Consider the following 21533-nt stretch of genomic DNA (forward strand, 5'->3'; position numbering starts at 1 on the left):
CAATAGGTGGGCGAATACTGAGAAGTGTGCTTTCATTAAGTGACACATATTTCATAGTTCTAGGTTTGAATCTTGTTACTGATAATACCCTTAAATTTACTTGATGTTGATTGTTGCAAGATCGTCTCTTATCTCGGGAAAATAAATCTTGAAATGAAAAAGGTAAAAAAAAAAAAAAAAAAAAAGAGAAATAAATCTTAAAAATAAAAAATAATCCACATTTCTTTTTAAAAAAACCCAAAATTGAAGATATCAGTCTCAGTTGAGAAAATGCTGCCCAAGCTTCGAAGAGGGCGTTTTGCCTCGTGGAAAAGAGGTGGTTAGTCTAGTTATTACAATTTACAAGCGATATTTGGTCTAAGATAACTTTCCGAGGGTACAAAGGTCATTTCATCTGGGGTCGTGAGTGGTATTTTTACAAAGATCAGGGTCATATTTGGTGATTCGGCACATTTGTTAGTTGCGCCTGTGCCTTAAATCCGAATTTCCGGTGTCGGAAAAGAAAGATTAGAAAGAGAGAGAAAGAGACAGAAAATTCAAGAGAGAGAAAGAGAAAAAATCGTTGCCTTTACAAGATAAAACAGAAGAGAGAGAGGAAATTAGAAAGTGAGAGAAAATCGGAGAGAAAGTGTGAGAAAATTCACGGATATAGCGACAGAACTGTCACTGTTTCATCTTCTCTTCACTACTCTACGGAGGAAACCCTAGGAATTATCTTTAATCTTCTCTGGTTCAATTCCTTTACAGTTTGAGCTTCTTGGAAGCCCTGATTTCACTTCTTGAGTTTACACTTTATTCCGTTATGGCCTCAGTGACGACTAATTGGTCTCCAAGCTCGTTCCAGCTCCGTTTCTCCTTCCAATGCAGAAGATCTCCTGCGGTTTTTGTACGGACGCACGTTCGCAAGCTTGATCGTCAGGTTCGCGTGTTGTCCATTGCCGGCGATGGGAATGGAGTGGGGCGACATCGTGATGGGAATTCGTGGATCAGTTCGGAATCCAAGGGTGATGATTTGTCGGGATGGTCCGGTTCAGATGGTTCTGAACAATACGGTAAATCGCAGAAGAAACGATGGCCCGGAGGTATGGATAATGTGTTGTTTGGTTGCTGAGAAAATGTAGGAAATGAAAGGAAATTGAGGCTTTGGATTATATGTTTTTGCGTTATTGGAATTTTAGAAAATGAGGATTGTTTGTTTATTAGCTTAATCGAGTTATATTTTCATTTCTGGTAAACATAAACAAGGTTCAAATTTTCTTTACTTTCATCCACTTTCTTGGCGAAAAAACAAATGGGAAATTATGTTCCTTATAGTTTCATCATCCAATAAATTTCTCGTTACTTTGTTTAGTGATGGGAGCAGTTAATTATCTTGTCTAGGTTGTGTGTTGTATGGAATTGAAGGCACTGATTTTAATCTACACTTATCTTTTTCACAACAATAGATTGCGTGAACACCAAATTCCATGAACTTCAGAGTTGAGACAACTAAGTGTAATTTCCTAGTAAAAGACCAAGATTTCATATAATTGGAATTCCAAATCAAATCCAATTCTGAGCAGAGAAACAAAGCCTATAGGGCCCATAGATCTTTTCTGTAGATTGATAAGTGATAACACTTCTAAAGTGGTTTACTTTCAGGAATGGTTGGAGCAGGAGTAGCTGGAGTTGTTCTTGTTGCTGGTCTTTCCTTTGCGGCCTTTTCTTTGAGCAAGCAGAATCCTTCCAGTGAGTATTTATTTTGATTGATAAAGGCTAAAGATTGTGTCAAGATTACCAATTGGTGCATATTAAAAGCTTTTGCTCTAGGTACTCTCTTTGAGGTTTTCTTGGTTATCCATGGACATGGTTTTTGGCAATCCTTACCCACACTTATTTTTTGTCGGTTCTACAGGACTTCATGTATAAAATAACTTTTGCAAAGAAAGATCTGGCTTCAGTTGGTTCATTTTTCTCACTAGTTTTTAGCTACATATATTGGTGTATACAGGACCAGAAAAACAGATGGAGGCCATGACAATACAGATGGAACAAGGAATCCTGAAAGAAGATTATAGTCTAGAGAGTAAGACAGGTACAGAGGAGGGTTATTCTTCATCTTCAGAACTTAAGAAAGCTACAACTGAAAATGTTGATAGTAATATGGGGACCCTGTCTGTAAATGATGTTAAATATATATTTGCAGGTACTGATGCCATGCCTACTCCTTCCATTCAAGAAGATATGTCAGGTGAATCACCTTTTGATGACACTCTAGTTGCTGGAGATTCAATGTCAAGCTCGCCTGGTTTTTGTGAATCTGATATTGTTATTGATCCTATTGATACCCTTAGCTTTAATTACTCAGATGCCAGCCTTGCTGTGGGTTCATCAGAATCTTCTCAACTTGAAGAGAATGGGGATGCTCTTAAACTGGTTAACTCGTCAATCCATGATGCTGATACCACAAATCTTAATTCTGATGACCAAGGGGGACTGCTTGGGTCAAAGGGTACAGAAAATTCCAACTTCTCACTAGAGTCATCTTCCAGTTCTTTTCCCAGGACTGTGGATGAAGATCATTATGTGCACTCTGACAAGATGCTAAATGAGTGGAAGAGCATACCAAATAAATCATTTGTGGATGCAAATGGGACTCAACACCCTGTTTCAGAGAAGGAATATCTTGACCTGGACGAGCTGCAGAAGGACATACCAAATGAATCATATGTGAAACCGCGTGATCTAAATGCAAGTGGGATTCAAGACCCTGTTTCAGATGGGGAATATCTTGACCTGGACGAGCTGCAGAAGGACATAACAAATAAATCATATGTGAAACTGCGTGATCTAAATGCAAGTGGGATTCAAGATCCTGTTTCAGATAGGGAACATCTTGACCTGGAAGAGCTGCAGGACATACCAAATAAATCATATGAGAAACTGCATGATCTAAATGCAGATAAGGAATATCTTGACATGGAAGAGCTGGAGAAGGACATACCAAATAAATCATATGTGAAACTGTGTGATCTAAATGCAAGTGGGATTCAACACTCTGCTCCAGATGGGGAATATCTTGACCTGGACGAGCTGCAGAAGGACATACCAAATAAATCATATGTGAAACTGCATGATTTAAACGCAGATAGGGAATATCTTGACCTGGAAGAGCTGGAGAAGGACATACCAAATAAATCATATGTGAAACTGCATGATCTAAATGCTAGTGGGTCAACATCTTCTACATCAGCATTACCCTATCCATTTGATTATGACCAGGATGTAAATCTTCAAAATAAGATCCAAAGAAACAGATCATTTTTGGAATCACCAATAGCTGAGAATTCTTTCTCCTCTGCTGGTATACCTGCTCCATCTGCAGTTTCTGAAAGTCTGAAGGTGCTTCCTGGACAGGTTGTTATTCCTGCAGTTGTTGATCAAGTCCAGGGACAGGCGCTAGCAGCATTGCAGGTTTTAAAGGTACCATTCTGCTTTCATTCCTGCATTTAACGAGTGTTTTAGTGGTTCATTTGTTCTCTTCTTGAATCTTTGGAATCCATTCCATTGTCAGAAAGTAAATGTAGGAAGTGAATTTTATCGAAGTAAAAATAAACATAATAGTGTTTCCCAAAAAGCTGGATCCTAGTAAATCAAATACTTTGTAATGTCTAAACTAAGAATTGGCAACCATTCCACGATAAGTCCATAAACTGTGTAATGTAACTCCCAATTTGTTGTTTGAACAAGAGAATAACAGGAGTAGGTCATTCTACTCCTTATTAGGCTGTCACAGAACCAGTCAGGCATGGACAAGTTGATGGAGTTACCATTTTTAAATATATCAATTTCTCTGATCACTGCTTCATACAATTTTCTTACCTTATTAGGCTGTCAGCTTATGAATAGAGATGGAAGAAGGCCATCTTTGATTGGGGTGGTTCAAACAATTATTTGGAGGGGGAGCTCTTATAAGGTCATGAAAAATTTTCTGGCGGTCAAAAACAACTCAATCTTTTTGCTCAAACCTTCAATGACTCTATTGCATGCCATTTGGGCATGAGGCCTTCATGGCCTAGTTTGATTCTTCAAGGGAATAAAGTTCTCTAATTATTTATTTTATTTAGGATGACTTAAATAGACTTTGTTCACAAACAGATAATATCTCCAAATAAATAGGAAACTAATTCACCTAAAAATAATTAATCATCAAAATAATAACACCTATCTCTATTAGACAATGCAAAAGTAGTAAAGTAAAACTAATTATCGTATCATGACATTATTCCTTACAGATCCATTCTATGTCAGCCCCACACATTTTTTTTCCTAAATATCTATCTTGAAATGAAAGGTCCTGTAGGACTAGCTTCCTGTATCTTGCTAAATCAGAGAGATCAATATGCACTGCACTTGGGGATGTGCATCCTTCTTGGTTTGAGTCCTATCAAGGATAAAAATAAAATTGTTATGTACCAAACTATTAACTCTAGTTGTGCTGTTCTCTAGAGGATTTAACTCTGAATCTGTGCAGACCATGTGAAGCTTGAATTGATTTTAATATTGTTAAATCTTTTCAGGTCATCGAACCTGATGTTCAACCTAGCGATCTATGTACACGTCGTGAGTTTGCTCGTTGGTTGGTTTCTGCAAGTAGTGTTCTTTCAAGGTATACCATCTTGCTATTCTTTGTTTCTATAACTTCTTCTTGATAGGCAAAGAAAGGTATGTATAATATAATAACAAAAAAGTACACTGAAGTACACAGGAGGTATCCAACCTCTTTGTTTCTGTAGCTTGTAGAGTGCATCGGCATCTGAAGGCTACCAACATAAATTCACATTGGATGTTGATAACATGTGATTAATAATTCCTATCCATTCCTTGTAGGAATACAGTTTCAAAGGTATATCCAGCTATGTACATAGGAAATATTACTGAACTCGCATTTGATGATATTACACCTGAAGACCCTGATTTTTCATCCATTCAAGGTGAGAATTGATTCTAAACTTTTGAGCTTCAATTGTTTGGATATGCCCTTTGTTTTGTTGCATTAAGAGTTTTCTCACTAAGTTGGATGTTTCAGGCTTGGCAGAGGCTGGACTTATCTCAAGCAAGCTATCAAGACGTGATTTGCTTTCTTTTTCAGATGAAGAAGACCAGAGTCCCTTCTATTTCTCTCCTGACAGGTGACTATAAAAGTGGCTTATTCTATTACGAACCCCCCTTGAATATCAACCTTCCTCTTATAGTTTGCTCCCTGCTGATGGAAAAGCAAGTATATTTCTTGTGTTTGTGTGTCTACCTTACAAGGATGCTTAATTTTCCCCTTTGTGTTTTTGTTCAACTGTGCATTATAGTGTAATCCATTTACAGAAAATCCCCAATATTGTGTTTGTCTGTGGGTGCGTTTTTGAATTACCTTTTGGAACTTGTTTATTCCTAATTCTATTGGCTTGCTCCAACAATTCTTTTCTCTCTTTTTTTTTCCTATTTTTTATTTTTAGTTTTAGTTTGGGGTAACAATATGACATAAATGCATGCTTGTGTTTGCTTGCTATTGTCTCAGATTTTTTTTCCCCTCCCCTTTTCTCCTCTTTTCCCTGTCTTCCTCACCAAAATTTTCCTGTGCAGCCCATTGTCACGGCAAGATCTTGTGAGCTGGAAGATGGCCCTAGAGAAAAGACAGCTCCCAGAAACTGACAAAAAGGTAATTTAACCTGAACATTTGTTTTATCTTTCAGCTACTTCCTCATTCAGTTATGAATGCAACTTTAAATTTTGAGTTGGTTAACCATTATGCTTATAAGCAGGTCCTGTACCAAGTTTCTGGTTTTATAGACATCGATAACATAAACCCTGATGCATGGCCTGCCCTTGTGGCTGATGCATCTGCAGGAGAACAGGGAATAATAGCACTTGCATTTGGTGAGTCATATTCCCATCACTGCTTGTTATAAAGTTTAATGTTGACACTGATGTCTATGTGTCTGTCCACTTTCATGATTAGGTTACACAAGACTGTTCCAACCCAATAAGCCAGTCACAAAGGCTCAAGCTGCTATTGCTCTTGCAACTGGTGAGTCATCAGATATAGTTAGTGAGGAACTTGCACGCATTGAAGCTGAAGCTATGGCAGAAAAGGCTGTTGCTGAGCATAGTGCATTAGTGGATCAAGTTGAGAAAGAACTAAATGCTAGTTTTGAGAAGGAGCTTTCCTTAGAAAGAAAAAAGATTGATGCTATGGAGAAATTGGCTGAAGAAGCACGGCAGGAATTGGAAAAGTTAAGAGCTGAGAGAGATGAAGATAATATTTCCTTAATAAAAGAACGTGCTGCCATTGAATCAGAAATGGAAGTTCTCTCAAGGTTAAGGAGTGAGGTGGAGGAGCAGTTGCAGAGCTTTATGAGTAATAAGGTGGAGATATCTTATGAAAAGGAAAGGATTAGCAAACTTCGGAAAGAAGCAGAAAGTGAAAACCAGGAGATTGCCCGATTACAATATGAGCTGGAGGTTGAGAGGAAAGCCTTGTCTATGGCCAGGTAAGAATCATGTTTTAAAAGGCTAAAGGTGGTCTTGAGGCATTTTGTTTAAACGAGGCAAGGCATAAGTCTCAACTTAAGAATAAAAAGTACTAATAGAATCACTTGAAAATTAAATGTCAAGAAAACCATAAAATTCATAAGAGCCAAATTTATTATTCTGTCATAGCCAGTAGTTTCTAAAATATAATTCTCTCATGGCTTCATCAAATAATCTTTAGTACTATCATCACTATCAGTAGTAGAACCTCCAAGGAATCATAATCATAACTAATTGCTCTATCATCGTTCCCATCAGTGTTAATATGCACTCATTCTTCTTCTACATTCATCAATTATAAGATAATAATTATATATAAGCTCAACCACTGCAGTGGCAAAACAACTTCTTGATTTCTTCTTTTCAAATTTAATAGGGTTGATTAGAAGCTAACTAAGTACATAATTTGTAAAAGGTTTAATTCTAACCTTAGACTCTAGACAAAACATAGAAAATCTATACCATAAAGCACAATAGCACTGAATATTAAGGTTCAAACCTTTTATAAATTATATAACAAAAGCCCATTAAGGCTCTAAAACTTGTTAAAACTCCTTAAACATTTGAGACACAAGCATAAATTGCTTTAAGGCCATAAGCCTCATCGGTGTAAGGCTTATGAGCAAAAAAAAAATGTTGAATGGGTTGCCAAGCTAAATAAATCCTAAAATTCCTAGTTAAGGTTATCATGTTTGTGGAACCTTTCTTATTACCCAAAGGAAGCATTCAAACACAAACTGATTGGTATAGCACTTAGGATTATCTAATTGGGTTTGGAGATGACTTGTATGATGGCTTGAGTATGTTTTTGAGGGGGTCTCTAACCATATGTAATAACTTTTTAAAATATTTATTAGCTATTCTTTTTGGCATTTCTGGGATTTGAAATTAAAACAAATGTAGCCATTGTTTGAAGTATCTGTGTTAGTATTGATGGTGTTAGAAAAAATAGGTTAATTCAACCTATGGTAATCACCCTAGAGGGGGGGTGAATAGGGTAATGGTCTCTTTTTGTAAATTTAAACTATATGAATGTAAGAGACAAATATATGCAAGTATATAATAAAACAATATAAAGACAATTGCATATAAAGTAAAAGAGTAGAGAAAAGAGAATGCAAACACAAGATTTTATAGTGGTTCAGTGCAACCCGGCCTACATCCACTCTCCTCTAGCTTCAATCCCAAGCTTGAGGTTCCACTAATTCAAGGCTTCCAAACCAAGCCTTCAAGCAATACAATTGGATTATGGTTCCAATCCACCCTCTTGAACTTTTGGTTCCAAGCACCCTTTACAATCCTCAAGAGATACCTCACTCTTGAACAACCTCTCAAGTGATACCCCACACTTGAGAATCTTACTCTCAAAGATGTACAAATAATTGATCTCACAAAATCCTAGTACAAAAACTTTAAACTCAAATGATACAAGAAAATTAGGATTGAATAGTGCACTAAATATATTTAAAGATATGCAAGTTTTATAACAATGGTGCACTCAAAAACACTTTTCCAAGTCTCAAATATATTTAAGAAAGATTTGGGAAGGTTGAGCTCATAAACAATAAAGATTTGGAGTCTTTTTATAGAGGAAAAAAGTCAAACTAACTGTTGGGGGTTTGATCGATCGAGCTGGGGTCGATCGGTTGGCTAGCCATTAACATTTAATGCTTGGCAAGTGACCGTTGAACCTCGACTAGACCTCGATCAATTGAACAACCATTCTGGAAGACAGAGAAGGTTTTTTGCATCCCTCGACCGGTTGAGCTGGCGGTCGACCAGTTCATCATTCGGTTCAACCGGTTAAGCCATTTTTGGCTCAACAACCAACTTTTTCAACTTAAAAAAGTTTGAAAAACATTTGACATAATGTTTTAGTTGAAAACATGAAATCATCCAATTTTAAAATATTTAAAACAAAATAATTCTTGGATGATTTTGGTGCATAAGTAAAGAATGTAATACATGAAAATCCTAGTACACCAACAACCTTACAAAGAAATCTTATGAAGCTTGGGTTTTGAAAAACACTTCTCTTTGAGGTGGTCTTCTTCTTCATAATTTCTCCTTGGCTTGATTTGTTTTTGTGATTGCCACTTTCGAAATCGTCTTGTCTAATCATACTTGAAATATAATCATTAGTTCTAAACCTTGTTTTGTTATCATCAAAACCGAGATTAACCAAACATTGGTTTCACAAATAGCAATGGAGCCTAAATACTGCTTAATACATGAATATGATGCTGTAATAGTTCTCCTTACTTCAGCAATACATAGTGATTTTTATTGACACCTATAAATTCCAATTTACACTTTCAATTGTTTGTTATCTAGGGCTTGGGCTGAGGATGAGGCAAAAAGAGCCAGAGAACAAGCAAAAGCCCTGGAGGAGGCTAGAGATCGCTGGGAGAAGCATGGCATCAAAGTTGTTGTTGACAATGAGCTACGTGAAGAGGCCTCTGCTGAAGTGACATGGCTCGATACAGCAAAGCAGTTCTCAGTTGATGGAACTGTCAGCAGGGCTGAGAATTTGGTGGACAAACTCAATGCAATGGGATCTGACCTAAGAGGCAAATCTAAAGATGTTATTGATAACATTGTCCAGAAGATAATCCATTTAATATCAATTTTGAGGGAGTTGGCCTCAAAGGTAGGCACACAAGTCAGAGAGCTAAAAGATGTTGCTGTTGTGAAAGCTGGTGGATCGATACAAGAGTTGCAGCAGAACACAGCAGAATTCGGTTTGGTCATCAAAGAAGGGACAAAACGAGTGGTGGGAGACTGCAGGGGAGGAGTAGAGAAACTCACCCAGAAGTTCAAGACATAAACTCTCTCTTCCTCCCCCTTCTGTTTCTGGCCTCTATCATCGCCAATCATTTTTTGCAGGTTATAGCTTTTGCTTAAGGAGAGTTGTATTTCTTCACTACCCCGTTCTTGGTAAATGTGAGTCTGGCTGTTACCCAGAATAACATCAAGATAGAGAAGACAATTACCCTTCTGAAAACCGATGAAATTTCCTCTTTAAATAATTGCCGTAAGAACACGTACCATCAGGAGAATATGATTTCCGTTGATTCACAATTAAATTAGTCATTCGGGCAACTTATTTGGTCGGTCACATTAACACCTTATCAGGTGGCACCATAAAGGTGATTACGATATGTGATATGCTTGGACGGGCTCCGTTGTGCATCCCCTGTTTGATATCATTTCATAATCAGACGCTATTTACGTTGTAATGTTAACAAGGGCTGGAGCACACTGTTTTGTAGGTGGGAATGAGAAAAGGAAATTAATATTTTTGTTTTGATTTCTACTTCTTTTTAAATAAGAATAAATTTTGTTATTTCAATTCTCCTCATTTGAAAATGAATTTGATGATTTTATTTTTTGTGCTTAAAATAAATAAAGTGATAATATTATCCTTACTCATAGTTTAAAGTAATTTTTTTTGTCTTTATTTTAAAAGAATATCTAAAAATAATAATATTTACTTAATAAATAAAAATTAATCATAAAAAATTAATGAAAATTTAAAATATTATATATTATTTTTTATATTGAGAATCAAAATGCCCCTCCTTGGGGACCACTTGATCAATTGAATCTAACTCCTAAATGAAATTTCTAATCATTTTTTATTTCATTCTATTTCTAATCATTTTTTATTTCATTCTAGTTATCATTTGAACCATCCAAAGAAAGAAAATGAACCTATTCCCTCACACCGAAAATTTACCTAATGCGGCCTAAAAAGTAAAATTGGATTCCACCCAACACTCATACTGACCACGAAAGCCGCTTAAAGGCAGACTATTCACTTTGATGCAGAATTTGAGAATTTGTTTTGTGAGAAAGGGAATCATTTTTCCCTTTTTTTTTTTTTTGATAGGTTTTAGGATAAAGGGAATCTGGGTTTTGGGCATTGCTCCTGAGTTCCAAGGACTGCTTGCGACAACGATAGGGAAACATCACAAGGAAATAGCTGATAGGCAAGTTGCCTCCTCACATATTTGTCTTACCTACAGCTGAAAATAATCCTTCCCAATAGGCACAAAACAAAAACCACAAGCAACAGCACCTGCCAAATTGGTTCAAGTGACTCACGCATCTACCATTTCCTATTCTCTTGGGCAATCTGTAGCTGCCGACAGCAACATATTCATATATTTCCTAAATAACAATACAATGCTCTTTCCCATCTACATGCACTGCCCAGAAAGCACAATGCTCAGTTAACCGCCAAAAACAAAAAACAGAAAATTCATCCATACCCTTGACATTCAGACAAAAGATCAAATATTCATTCCATCCTAGCAGAAAAATGAAGTCAAATCAAAATTCTGGCTCATGAAACAGGGAAAATACAATGTCTTATCCTTTTTCGGTTCAAAACAACAATAAGATTTTGAGCATAATATTGGTCTCAAGAAAAGAAACATAATAAATTAACCAAAAAAAAACATTTAACTAATGCATCCTGGATCATGTCTTCATTTGGGTATTTAACAGCAACCAAATGCTGCCTTCACTTCTTCTTCTCCCCAACTCCACCAGACCTACATAAAACATTCCATAAACAAGAATTTAATCGTATGGGTAAATTGGAAAACCAAATCCTCAAGTTACGTTGGATAGCAACAGTAAGGATACAACAAAACTTCAGATATGACCATGTTTAGCATCAATTCACACACAAGAAGCATACTTTTAAATTCACTGATAATGAAAAATAGCATGTCATTACAAATTACCTCATCTTGCGGAGAACACTAGACATCTCCTCACGCTTCTTCTTTGCCCTCTTGTGAGTACCCAGCTTTCTCTTTGCTACTTTCAGTGCACGCTTATCCTTCCCAACTTTGAGAAGCTCAGTGATTCTCTTCTCATATGGTGCAAAACCAGCAACTTCCCTGATCAAGTTCCTTACGAAATGGACCCTCTTGCTGGTTTTTCCTTTCCTATCTGAATGACACCCAAAAAAGGGCAACCAATGAACATAATGACACTTTATTCCATATAACAATCTTAAAAAATAATTAAAAAAAAAAAACTGTAATTTAACCATTGATCTAATTATAAGACCAAAACTCAAGTAACAGCTGCAATGATAACAAAAAAACTTAAGTAACCTGACCTAAGCCTTTCTCCAGAAAGATTCATACAACAATAAAAAATATGTGCGATTCCATGTTCTGAACAATAAATAACAGGAAATTAATAGGAAGGAATATCAATGTTGTGGAATTAACTTACTCCTTTCCTATCCGATGGGCGTGGAGGTAATTCTTTCTTGGTTACAATATGACCTTTGTTCAACCCTACAAAGAGGCCAGTATTAGGCTGCTTTGGAGCCATCTCACCTTTAGCTTCAACAATTATCATTCAGTATATGTCAATCCATCCATGTCCATTATTCGCCAAAGAGCACATTTTTTGAAAAAGACAACATCTGAGTTATTCATATTAAAGTTTCATAAATTATCATCTAGAAAAGGGATCCCATGATCGCCATTTTAATATTCCTTTTTATTCTTATTTGAACCTCCAGACGCTAACTTCTTGACTTTCAATACTATTCACACCAGCACAAATCGTTTAATTAAAACCTCACCGAAACAGAGAAAAAGGAAGAAGAAATCATATGCTCATATACCACAAAGTGTACAGACTACAGAGCCAATACGACTCGCATAGAGAGTATAATAAAGCAAAGGACATATAAATACAAATAGTTGGTAATCACAAAACAAAACAAAAAAAGCTCTAAAATCATCCTAAATTATTGCCAAAAAGCTAATAAAAAAACCCATATGAAGCAACAATGGAATAGGGAAAAAAAAACCCTAATTAGTTCTGTTGAAAGAAATGCAACACTGCTAAAAAGCCATGACCGACAAATCCATGAAAATCTAACATGTGTGCGTGTAGCTGGTGGGGGAGAAAATTTGATACATCATAAAATCACAGTATTAAACCCTAACATATGGCAGACAGCATATGAAACGAGGAAATCCATGAAAATTATCACGAAGACATAAAGATTAAATCCATTAAAACCTCAGAGAAAGGGAGGGGATTTCATTTATTGGGTTGTTGGGAAATCGTAGGGACAGAAACTCATACAGACCAATTTTTTCAATAAACAAAACCCTTCCTACATCATCACCATTCAGTAATCGGCCATTTCTAGTTTCCCACAGATTTTTGTAAAATGCTCACCTTTAGCTGCGCCTGAGGGGTCGAGTGGAATAACACCGCTAGGGTTTTAGGGTTATGTGCGGCCTTTTATAGAAGAAACACATGTAGACACTACTAAAACGACGTCGTTTTTTGTGAAGTAAGTCCTCCCGGTTTGAAACGGCGTCGTTTCAGGTATAGAAAGGGGAAAACATTTTCTAACCCTAAAGCATATGTTGAAATTTTGAAATAATTTTTATGTTGTTAAACCAATTTAATAACTTAAAGTGATTTAATAACTTAATTTAAGTTATTAAATAAATTATATGTATAATAAAATAACTTAATGATATGACTTAAAGTAAAAAATAATTTTAAGTAATAAGTAAAAATCATTCATTTATTCTTAAATTCATATTTTTATTTTATCTTTTTTATCACCATTTGTCACAATAATCTTCACAATATCTTTTGTTACTCTACTCTAAAACCTCTATTGTTACTCGACTTCTTTTACTTTAATTATATTTTGTGAGAATAAATATGTCAATATTATGATTTAGAATAAATTTTTAAGTTAATTTTATAGAACCTTATTACTTAAAGTAATAATTAAGTAATAAGTTTTAAGTAAACAATTTACATATGATTTAATTTAAAGTCAACTTAAATTTTTAAATAATAAATATTAAGTTTTATCAAACACCCCGTTAATGGGTATTTGGTAAATCAACTTAATAACTTAAAGTGATTTAATAATTTAATTTAAGTTATTAAATAAATTAAGTATACTTAGTAAAGTAACTTAATGGTATGACTTTAAGTAAAAAAAAAAACTTTAAATAATAAATAAAAATAATTTACTTGTTATTAACTTTACAGTTTCATTTTACCTTTTTACTCTTATTTATCTTAGTTACCTCAACGACTTCCTTTGCTATTCCATGACCTTTACTATTATTACTCTACATCTTTTATCCTAGTTATAATTTATAAGGTTAAATATGTTAATTTAATGATTTAAAATAAATTTTAAATTAATTTTATCAAACAGTCTTAATACTTAAAGTAAGAATTATGTAATAAATTTTAAATCAATAACTTAAATATATTTTAATTTAAAGTCAACTTATGTCACTAAATAATAGTTACAAAACATTCCGTTAATAACAAATAATTCCAAAATTAATTATAATTTGAAGCATTTGGATTTTAAATAAAAAATTATTTATCAAAATATCCACGGCCAATTAAAAAAATAATAATAATAAAATAAACTTACTGTTAAACAAATCTTATTCTTATTCTAGTCGTATCTAAATATAATTATTTTTTTCATTATAATGCTTTTAATATAATTGTGTAATTAAAATGTCACATACTAAAATTAATTATTTGTATATAATTCATATGGTTTTAGTATTAAGAAACAAACTTTTACCCATGATTGCATGTACATCGAGAAGTTAATAATTTAATTATTGAGATCATACACTTGTTTGGTGTCTCAAAACTAATAAAACAAACATGGCCATGTTTAATCACATAATTAATAAATCAAGTTATTATTTAGATTTTGTCTTTGATAAAATTTATAACCCATTGTACCTCAACCCCCATGTGGGAGGGCCCAAATCAATTTGAATTGCCTTTCATAACCCCTTCATTCTAAGGGTGAAACTTGGATGGACTAACCTATTCAACTTAAACCCGACTCAATATCTGAACTGGTTTGGGTAAGAATTTTAATATTTCAATTAAGCTTGAGTTAAGTCTTTTCAATTTGAACTCAATTTGGGTTGAGCTTAGTCTAAGGTTCAAATAATCCGAGCCTAACCTAAACCTAATTTAATATTTTTATAATATTTATAATGCATTTTATCTTATATAATAACATATTTTGAATCATACAACTTGATCAATTCGATCAACTTTAACTCAATCAACTTAAGTCTAACTTAAACAACTTGAACTTAATCCAAACATAGAAAATTGAGGTTGGATTTAGTTTGAATTAAGTATCAGTTTGATTGTTTCTTAGTTCGGGATAGGCTAAGGTTAACCATCAACCCTACCAATCCCCCCATCTTGTAACGTTACCTAATTCACATTCTTATCATATACCAAGATATTGCCTAAAATTTATTTCCTATCTTGACAACAATATAATTTAAAGAATATATTTTTCCTCGAATTTTAAAGCGGTGTAAAATCATGTTATTGATATATTTATGGAATATGTATATCAAAACAGGCAAAATAATCCTTCTATTGAAAAAAAAAAGTTGAACTATTTAAAAATTATATAGGCATTAATGTTACAGTAAAAATGTTTTTTAAGAAATATATATATTTTTTTTAAAAATACTATAAATGATTGTTTAATATTACACGTGATTTTCTAAAATTTTAAAAGTGTTTCCTAAATTTTAGAAATCACTATCAAATCAAATTTAATTTTATTATATTTATTGCGGAGTTTTTCTGTTTTATTTTTAAAAAGTTGTATATGATAAGATTGGTTAGAGTACACACTATCTAAAAAATATACATTGAAAAGTGTAATCAATAAGATTAGGATCCAAAAATATGATCAATTAAACCGTGCCATGTACATATTTTCAATCATGGAGGCTTCTTAGTTCCTTAGTTTCTAAGGAATATTATTTGACAAGATAAAGATAATAAATAAATAAATAAATAAAGGAGAGGAAGAAAGGGAACCAAAAAGGAAATTACCAATAAACCGTAAAGAATGGCTGGTCACTGGTGTGTTACGTGAGGTTAGGGTACTAAAAAGTAATAAGTAATAACAACGGGTAGAGGGACACTCAACAAAATAAGACGAAAATGCCCCGACAACTTCCAGAAAATCACATGTCTGCCACTACCCATCAAAGCCAATGATGTGGTTTTTACACTTCTGTTCATCAAACATGGCTCCCATAGCGGATTCTGCAATAAATAGACGGGCTTTGACTTGCAGGTAAACCCTCAAATCTCGAATCTCAAATCCCTTATCTTTATTCTCCTTTCAATTTCTTTCCATTTTGTTGTCATGTACTACTACAACTCAGCAATTGCTCACTCTGTCTCATACATTAAAACTCTGTCTCTATCATTTCTCACCAGAAGCTTTGTATTTTCCATGGAATTGGTCCTTGATGTTTCAATTTTCCATTTTCTTTGATCAACACTCATGTATGTACTTTATTGGGTTTCTTTTTCTTTCCTTTTATTTTTCTGAATGTAGGACTTGTGGGCATCAGTGTTTGATGATCACTGTTGCTTCTTCAGTACACAGATAGCCTCAGTGGTGGGATTCCCAGCGAGTTGGTGTTTCTTTTAGAGCAGAAGGCATAGAATAGATTGTATTGCTCCTGCAATTCCCCTTTGATTAGCTCGCTCTTGTTTGATTTGGAATCCATTCTTCAGATACTGGATATGCCCATTTGTTAATTTCTTCATTGGGTGTTCATCCTTTTCAAGCTCTTTTTTGTATATCCGTTTTTTCTTGTATATTTTTGTAGTCCATCTTGCAAAAAATTTCATAATTTTTGTGCCCATTTGAATTCCTGCTTCATGCTTTGAATCTCATACAAGCATTCTCCTGCCATCTGCATATTCCTAATTCCAGTGTCCAGTTGAATTATCAAATCATACTTCATATCCCATCTTGAATTTCTCATGATAATGCATTTGTCCCCACTTAAATTTACCTTTATTTCTTTATCCATTGAAATTTCTGTATCATAGTGTCAAATCTTATCGTTCAGTGTCCAATTCAGTTCCTTGCCTGTGACTCATTCTCTTGATTAGAGTGCCGTTTGCATCCAAGACCGTGTTGCTTTATCAATCTTATCATGCTTAAGCCATAGAAGTCAATGTCGATCGTCTGTGGCATCCCTCTCCTTGAATGTGTTTACTGTCTAGCTTGTGCCCGCTGGGCATGGAAAAGATGTCTCCACACTGCAGGCCATGACAGTGAAACTTGGGGTGTTTCTACTGCTGAAGAATTTGAGCCTGTTCCCCGCCTCTGCCGCTACATCCTAGCTGTCTATGAAGAAGATCTCCATCACCCTCTCTGGGAGCCTGCTGGAGGTTATGAAATTAATCCAGATTGGTTGATTCTGAAAAAAACTTATGAAGATACGCAAGGTTGTGCTCCTCCTTATATCCTATATCTGGATCATAAGCATGCTGATATAGTTCTAGCCATTAGGGGGCTTAATTTGGCAAGGGAGAGTGATTATGCAGTTCTGTTGGATAATAAGCTTGGGCAAAGGAAATTTGATGGTGGTTATGTCCACAATGGGCTTTTGAAGGCAGCTGGGTGGGTTTTGGATGCAGAGTGTGATGTTTTGAGGGAATTGGTGGAGAAGTATCCAAATTACACTTTGACTTTTACTGGTCATTCCCTTGGATCTGGGGTGGCTGCACTATTGACAATGGTGGTGGTGCATAATAGGGATAAATTGGCCAACATTGACCGGAAGAGGATCAGGTGCTATGCAATTGCACCTGCAAGGTGCATGTCGTTAAATTTGGCAGTGAGATATGCAGATCTCATCAATTCTGTTGTGCTCCAGGCAAGTTTATACTGTGCTGGTTCTTTAATATTTTTCTTGATTTTGTAAGAGCTTGGATAATGCTTCTGAATTGATATTCTTCCTGCATATTCATCCTCTGTTACACTCTTTTTACTGAAATACATTCGACATTTCTGACAGCTTTTTGGTTCTTGTTTTTTGTTATGCTTTTGTTTGTTGATGATGCTGATATTTGTAGGCTAGGAGCTTGTCCAGAAGAATGATCATGTTTGCTTGATTTGTATATCATCATTGTAGGAAGCACTGGTTCACATGTCTAAATTTTAGCATTTGGTTAATTTTGAGTTGGAAGGCAAACAATTACAAGCTCCTATATTTTAGTGCAAGGCTTACACCATATTGCTATGGGTAAAAAAAATTTACATTTCTAGGGGAACACATTTTTGAATTATTGCTCCTGAATTTTGTTTCTTCAATCCCAATTCACTTGAAATGTTACGTGAAAGACAACTGGGTCAAAAGCACTCTATGCTTATTCACATGACAGTTTATGTTAACAATCTCCAAGAGAAAAAAAAGGTAGAAAGAATTTGTCCATATGTGTGCTCTCAAAAGGGATAGAGTCTACTCATAGCACGGATATGGTAATGCTTCTGATTACTTGATAGGTTCTATAGAAATGGCTTTCAGATGGTTGGAATTAGTTATATTCAAAAGAAGAAGAAGAATGAGACCATTTAAAACATGTTTAACACATTCACATTAGATATATTGACTTAAACAAGACGCTGAAGGGGACATCAATGGCATATGTACACTGGAGAGAAACTAGTGATTTTACTATCAGAGTAAGCTGTAAGCCTGCATCAGAAGTCTGTTATCCTCATAGATGATTTGAGTAGGCATCCATGTTATTTGCTGACTGCTTAGTTATGTTAATGAGATTAGAACAAGAGTAAGGCTATGCTCGGAAGATGATTCATGGATTCTTTGGACTTCATAGGTTTTAAAGTAAGCGACACTCACTTGGACATATGAAACATAGATTTCTTTAATAAGTTTAAGAACATAATCAAGGCAATTGTTATAATTGGTGCTTTGAAGATACATAAAAGCAACCATTTGAGTTTCATTGTTTCCTTCACCCATTAGGAGGGTGAAATTTAATAAGAAGTTTTCCAGAAGGATGAAGGAAGTGGAGAGCTGCACTTTTGGTTTCTTTCTGAGCACAAAATGGGCACTTAGCAGACATAAGTTGGTTGTGCACTTTTGAGTGGACAAGGGATCAGATACATAAAAATATGACCTTGTCTGCCATTAAGTTTTATGATGTATGTCCAGGATGTATTTGTTTCCCTAAAAGCTTTTACATTCATAATCAGAATGTTGGTATTAGTTCTAATAATAGTTTTCACATTGAAACAGGATGACTTTCTACCCCGGACAGCCACCCCTTTGGAAGACATTTTTAAGTCACTGTTCTGGTAAAAGACATCTGGGCTTCATCTCCTTTTCAGTTGTCCAGTTAATAAGCTCTTTAAAAAAAGTCGTACTTTTTTTTATTTTAATTTTAATATCTTTACAGCCGTTAATTTTCACGAAGAAACAAAATAAATGCTCCAATAAAACCCTGGGAGACTTGTTGGGCAAAGAACTTCCAATTGTTCTATGGATTGCATTGCCATCAATTTTTTCTAATGTAATTTAGATTTTCACCTTTTAATTGGCTACTCAAAACACTGAAGTGGTTGGTTTTCTTTTATTGAACAGTTTGCCATGCTTATTATGCCTAAGATGCATGAAAGATACATGCATCCCTGAAGAGAAGATGTTCAGAGATCCAAGGAGGCTGTATGCACCTGGTCGCCTCTATCACATTGTTGAGAGAAAGCCTTTCAGGTATCTTCAGATGCATAAGAAACACAGTTTCCACTCAAGTTGATCATTGTAGTTATGAAAAATAGAAAAAAATAATATGATTATGAGAAATGGTGGAATTGTTACTATTCTTGAATTACATTTTACTAGTACTGTTTCATATATGTTAAAATTACATTTTTCCATTTTGAAACCATTCATGTACTCTGCTATGAAAGTCGATACCTTCCGACAAACTACAATAATATTTTAATATCAGAGATTTTACAATGGGTTTGCTTTGCCATATTGAACACCGAAGTCTACTCTTTATTAACTATTAAGTCAAAAAGATATGTTGATCAATTTTAAGGTGGCAGGAAACTTTAGACTTTGATAACTGGGAAGGACATGTATTAACATATTTTGTGGCAGGATGGGAAGATTTCCCCCGGTTGTGAGGACAGCAGTACCTGTAGATGGGAGGTTTGAGCGTATTGTTCTTTCTTGTAATGCCACTTCTGACCATGCTATCATTTGGATAGAGAGAGAAGCCCAAAGGGCTCTGGATGTAAGTCCTCATTCTTTTTTCCCTTTTTTCTAATGGAAAGTAGGTTAAGGTTGCTTTTAAAGTAAATGGTGTCTTCCTCTTGTTTTAAAAATCCTGTTGGCTTCTGTTAGTCAGAAATTGTAAACCGAATTCCCAACCACCTAACACACACTTCTTGTAATTGATCTGTATGACCGATTTCATTAGTTTAGACGAACTTGCTCATCTTTTTCCTGTGGCCTGCCGCTCTTTGACTTTCTCAATTGGGGGTTCTGTCCAGCAATTTAACCTAACAATTCAACCAGCATTAATCCTTCTTTGCAAGTATCCTACTAGCTTTAAGCATTGAAAAATGATAATTTAGTCTTAAGTCTTTGCCATGGAATTGCAATGACTGACACACAATTATGTATCATATAATTTCTGCAACCGAAACCCGAAAATGATTTCTTATGTTTTTAACATTTCCAGTTGTATTTCCTTCCAAAATGTTTACTCTAAACCGTTGTCTCTTCTTTCTTATGACCTCAGTTAATGCTAGAAAAAGATAAGATCATGGAGATCCCAGCAAAGCAGAAAATGGAGAGGCAGGAGACTTTAAAGAGAGAACACAGTGAGGAGTACAAGGCTGCATTGCAGAGGGCTGTTTCATTGGCTGTTCCCCATGCTTACTCGCCTTCTCAATATGGAACTTTCAGTGATCACGAGGAAGGGGAGAATTCCAGCAGATCAAGCGAGGGATCTTCTTATGGTTCATCCAAGACAAGTAAGAAGAAAGAAAGCTGGGATGAAGTAATCGAACGTCTTTTTGAGAAGGATGAATCGGGTCATATGGTGTTCAAAAAACCAAACGATGGTAACTGATGTTGTAATTTCATGGAGATCACAGGATTGAAGAACAAATTTCCAGTAAACCACATTCATTGATTCATTTGTACTTGATTCTTGTAAATTGACATTGTTGGTGAGAAAGTGAGTATTGAATATGAACCAGCAGGAACCTCTCATGCAGTAAATTTATCTTGTGAGATCCCTCGAGGAAAATAGCTAGTCTCGCCATGGTTTTCTGTTCTTTAAAGTCAAAGGCTATCTTTGTTGCTAGAAAATTTGAAGAAAAATTCAAAGTGAAGAAAAATTCAAAGGAAAGAAAATAGAAATAGAAATAAAAAAAATAAATAAAAAATAAAAAATAGATTCAAAATCAATAAATTATTTTTAAATACTTCTTTAAGTTCATTTCACTTTTTAGGAATCAATATAGTCTATGCCAAACAAGATATTTTATAGAAGATAATAAAAATAAATAAAAAAATAGAAAATAAATGTTTGTTCTTAAAAATAAAAATAAAACATTGGAACATCTTTTTATATTTTCACTTATTTTTTGAGAATTTTTTAAAAAATAATTATATAAATAAAGAAAATGTTTAAAAATAAAACACTATAAATAAAAATTATTTTTAAAATATAAAAAAAAAGTTTAAAAACATTTTATATTTTCAAATAAACTTTTATTCTACAAAAATATTATAAAATTGGAAGAATTTATTTACCTCATCTTGTAAAATATTGCAATGTTTGTCAAAGAATTTATTACAAAAATCATTCGGATTCAAACTTCAATACAAAAAGGTAGACAAATTCAATCCTTTGGAGGAAAATAAATGAGTTCAAATTAATAAATTCTAACATTTGAAAGAGCACAATTTGTAATAAGCTAAAAAAAAAAAGAGAGAGAGAGAGAGAGAAGTTTTGAAAATATTTTTGCCCTCAATTCAATTCATTCTCTTATTTCTCTAATTGATGTGATAGTTAAAAAATGTTTGATTAAG

At 34.4% G+C, this 21533-nt stretch overlaps 3 protein-coding genes across 6 annotated transcripts; 2 read left to right on the top strand and 1 right to left on the bottom strand.

Moving 5' to 3' along the window:
• Positions 1-523: 523 nt before the first annotated feature.
• LOC117933653 lies at positions 524-9874 on the top strand. 3 transcript variants are annotated; one of them, XM_034855126.1, is made up of 12 exons: positions 525-1082; positions 1642-1728; positions 1991-2074; positions 2186-2230; positions 2348-3462; positions 4560-4648; positions 4870-4973; positions 5069-5171; positions 5617-5692; positions 5796-5910; positions 5993-6524; positions 8899-9874. In XM_034855126.1, the coding sequence occupies exons 1-12, from the start codon at positions 803-805 to the stop codon at positions 9389-9391; spliced, it is 3123 nt and encodes a 1040-aa protein (XP_034711017.1). In that variant the 5' UTR covers positions 525-802; the 3' UTR covers positions 9392-9874. The 3 variants fall into 3 exon arrangements, with proteins under 3 accessions (XP_034711016.1, XP_034711017.1, XP_034711018.1); XM_034855125.1 differs by having other exon boundaries at positions 524-1082; positions 2186-3462; XM_034855127.1 differs by lacking the exon at positions 525-1082 and having other exon boundaries at positions 1639-1728; positions 1969-2074; positions 2186-3462.
• Positions 9875-10819: 945 nt separating this feature from the next.
• On the bottom strand, positions 10820-12864 carry LOC117932956 (60S ribosomal protein L36-3-like). The gene is made up of 4 exons (XM_034854282.1): positions 12787-12864; positions 11832-11927; positions 11319-11529; positions 10820-11123 (listed from the first exon to the last, which is right to left on the bottom strand). Exons 2-4 carry the CDS (start codon positions 11920-11922, stop codon positions 11093-11095), a joined length of 333 nt encoding a protein of 110 aa, XP_034710173.1. The 5' UTR covers positions 11923-11927; positions 12787-12864; the 3' UTR covers positions 10820-11092.
• Positions 12865-15646: 2782 nt separating this feature from the next.
• LOC117933671 lies at positions 15647-20717 on the top strand. 2 transcript variants are annotated; one of them, XM_034855145.1, is made up of 6 exons: positions 15647-15730; positions 15998-17333; positions 18720-18778; positions 19065-19193; positions 19587-19722; positions 20233-20717. In XM_034855145.1, exons 2-6 carry the CDS (start codon positions 16629-16631, stop codon positions 20563-20565), a joined length of 1362 nt encoding a protein of 453 aa, XP_034711036.1. In that variant the 5' UTR covers positions 15647-15730; positions 15998-16628; the 3' UTR covers positions 20566-20717. The 2 variants fall into 2 exon arrangements, with proteins under 2 accessions (XP_034711036.1, XP_034711035.1); XM_034855144.1 differs by lacking the exon at positions 15647-15730 and having other exon boundaries at positions 15754-17333.
• The last annotated feature ends 816 nt before the right edge of the window (positions 20718-21533 follow it).

This window comes from Vitis riparia, chromosome 16, assembly GCF_004353265.1.
Source record: "Vitis riparia cultivar Riparia Gloire de Montpellier isolate 1030 chromosome 16, EGFV_Vit.rip_1.0, whole genome shotgun sequence".
In the NCBI taxonomy this organism is placed as follows: Eukaryota; Viridiplantae; Streptophyta; class Magnoliopsida; order Vitales; family Vitaceae; genus Vitis; species Vitis riparia.

Excerpts from the sequence above, each read along its gene's own strand:
- LOC117933671 (XM_034855145.1), top strand. The coding sequence starts at position 16,629 with ATGTCGATCGTCTGTGGCATCCCTCTCCTTGAATGTGTTTACTGTCTA. Across the intron at positions 18,779-19,064 it reads ATTTTTAAGTCACTGTTCTG|TTTGCCATGCTTATTATGCC; the intron begins GTAAAAGACATC and ends TTTATTGAACAG. Across the intron at positions 19,194-19,586 it reads GTTGAGAGAAAGCCTTTCAG|GATGGGAAGATTTCCCCCGG; the intron begins GTATCTTCAGAT and ends ATTTTGTGGCAG.
- LOC117932956 (XM_034854282.1), bottom strand. The coding sequence starts at position 11,922 with ATGGCTCCAAAGCAGCCTAATACTGGCCTCTTTGTAGGGTTGAACAAA. Across the intron at positions 11,530-11,831 it reads ATTACCTCCACGCCCATCGG|ATAGGAAAGGAAAAACCAGC; the intron begins ATAGGAAAGGAG and ends GGTGTCATTCAG. Across the intron at positions 11,124-11,318 it reads AGTGTTCTCCGCAAGATGAG|GTCTGGTGGAGTTGGGGAGA; the intron begins GTAATTTGTAAT and ends TGTTTTATGTAG.
- LOC117933653 (XM_034855125.1), top strand. The coding sequence starts at position 803 with ATGGCCTCAGTGACGACTAATTGGTCTCCAAGCTCGTTCCAGCTCCGT. Across the intron at positions 4,649-4,869 it reads GCAAGTAGTGTTCTTTCAAG|GAATACAGTTTCAAAGGTAT; the intron begins GTATACCATCTT and ends CATTCCTTGTAG. Across the intron at positions 5,172-5,616 it reads TTCTATTTCTCTCCTGACAG|CCCATTGTCACGGCAAGATC; the intron begins GTGACTATAAAA and ends TTTCCTGTGCAG.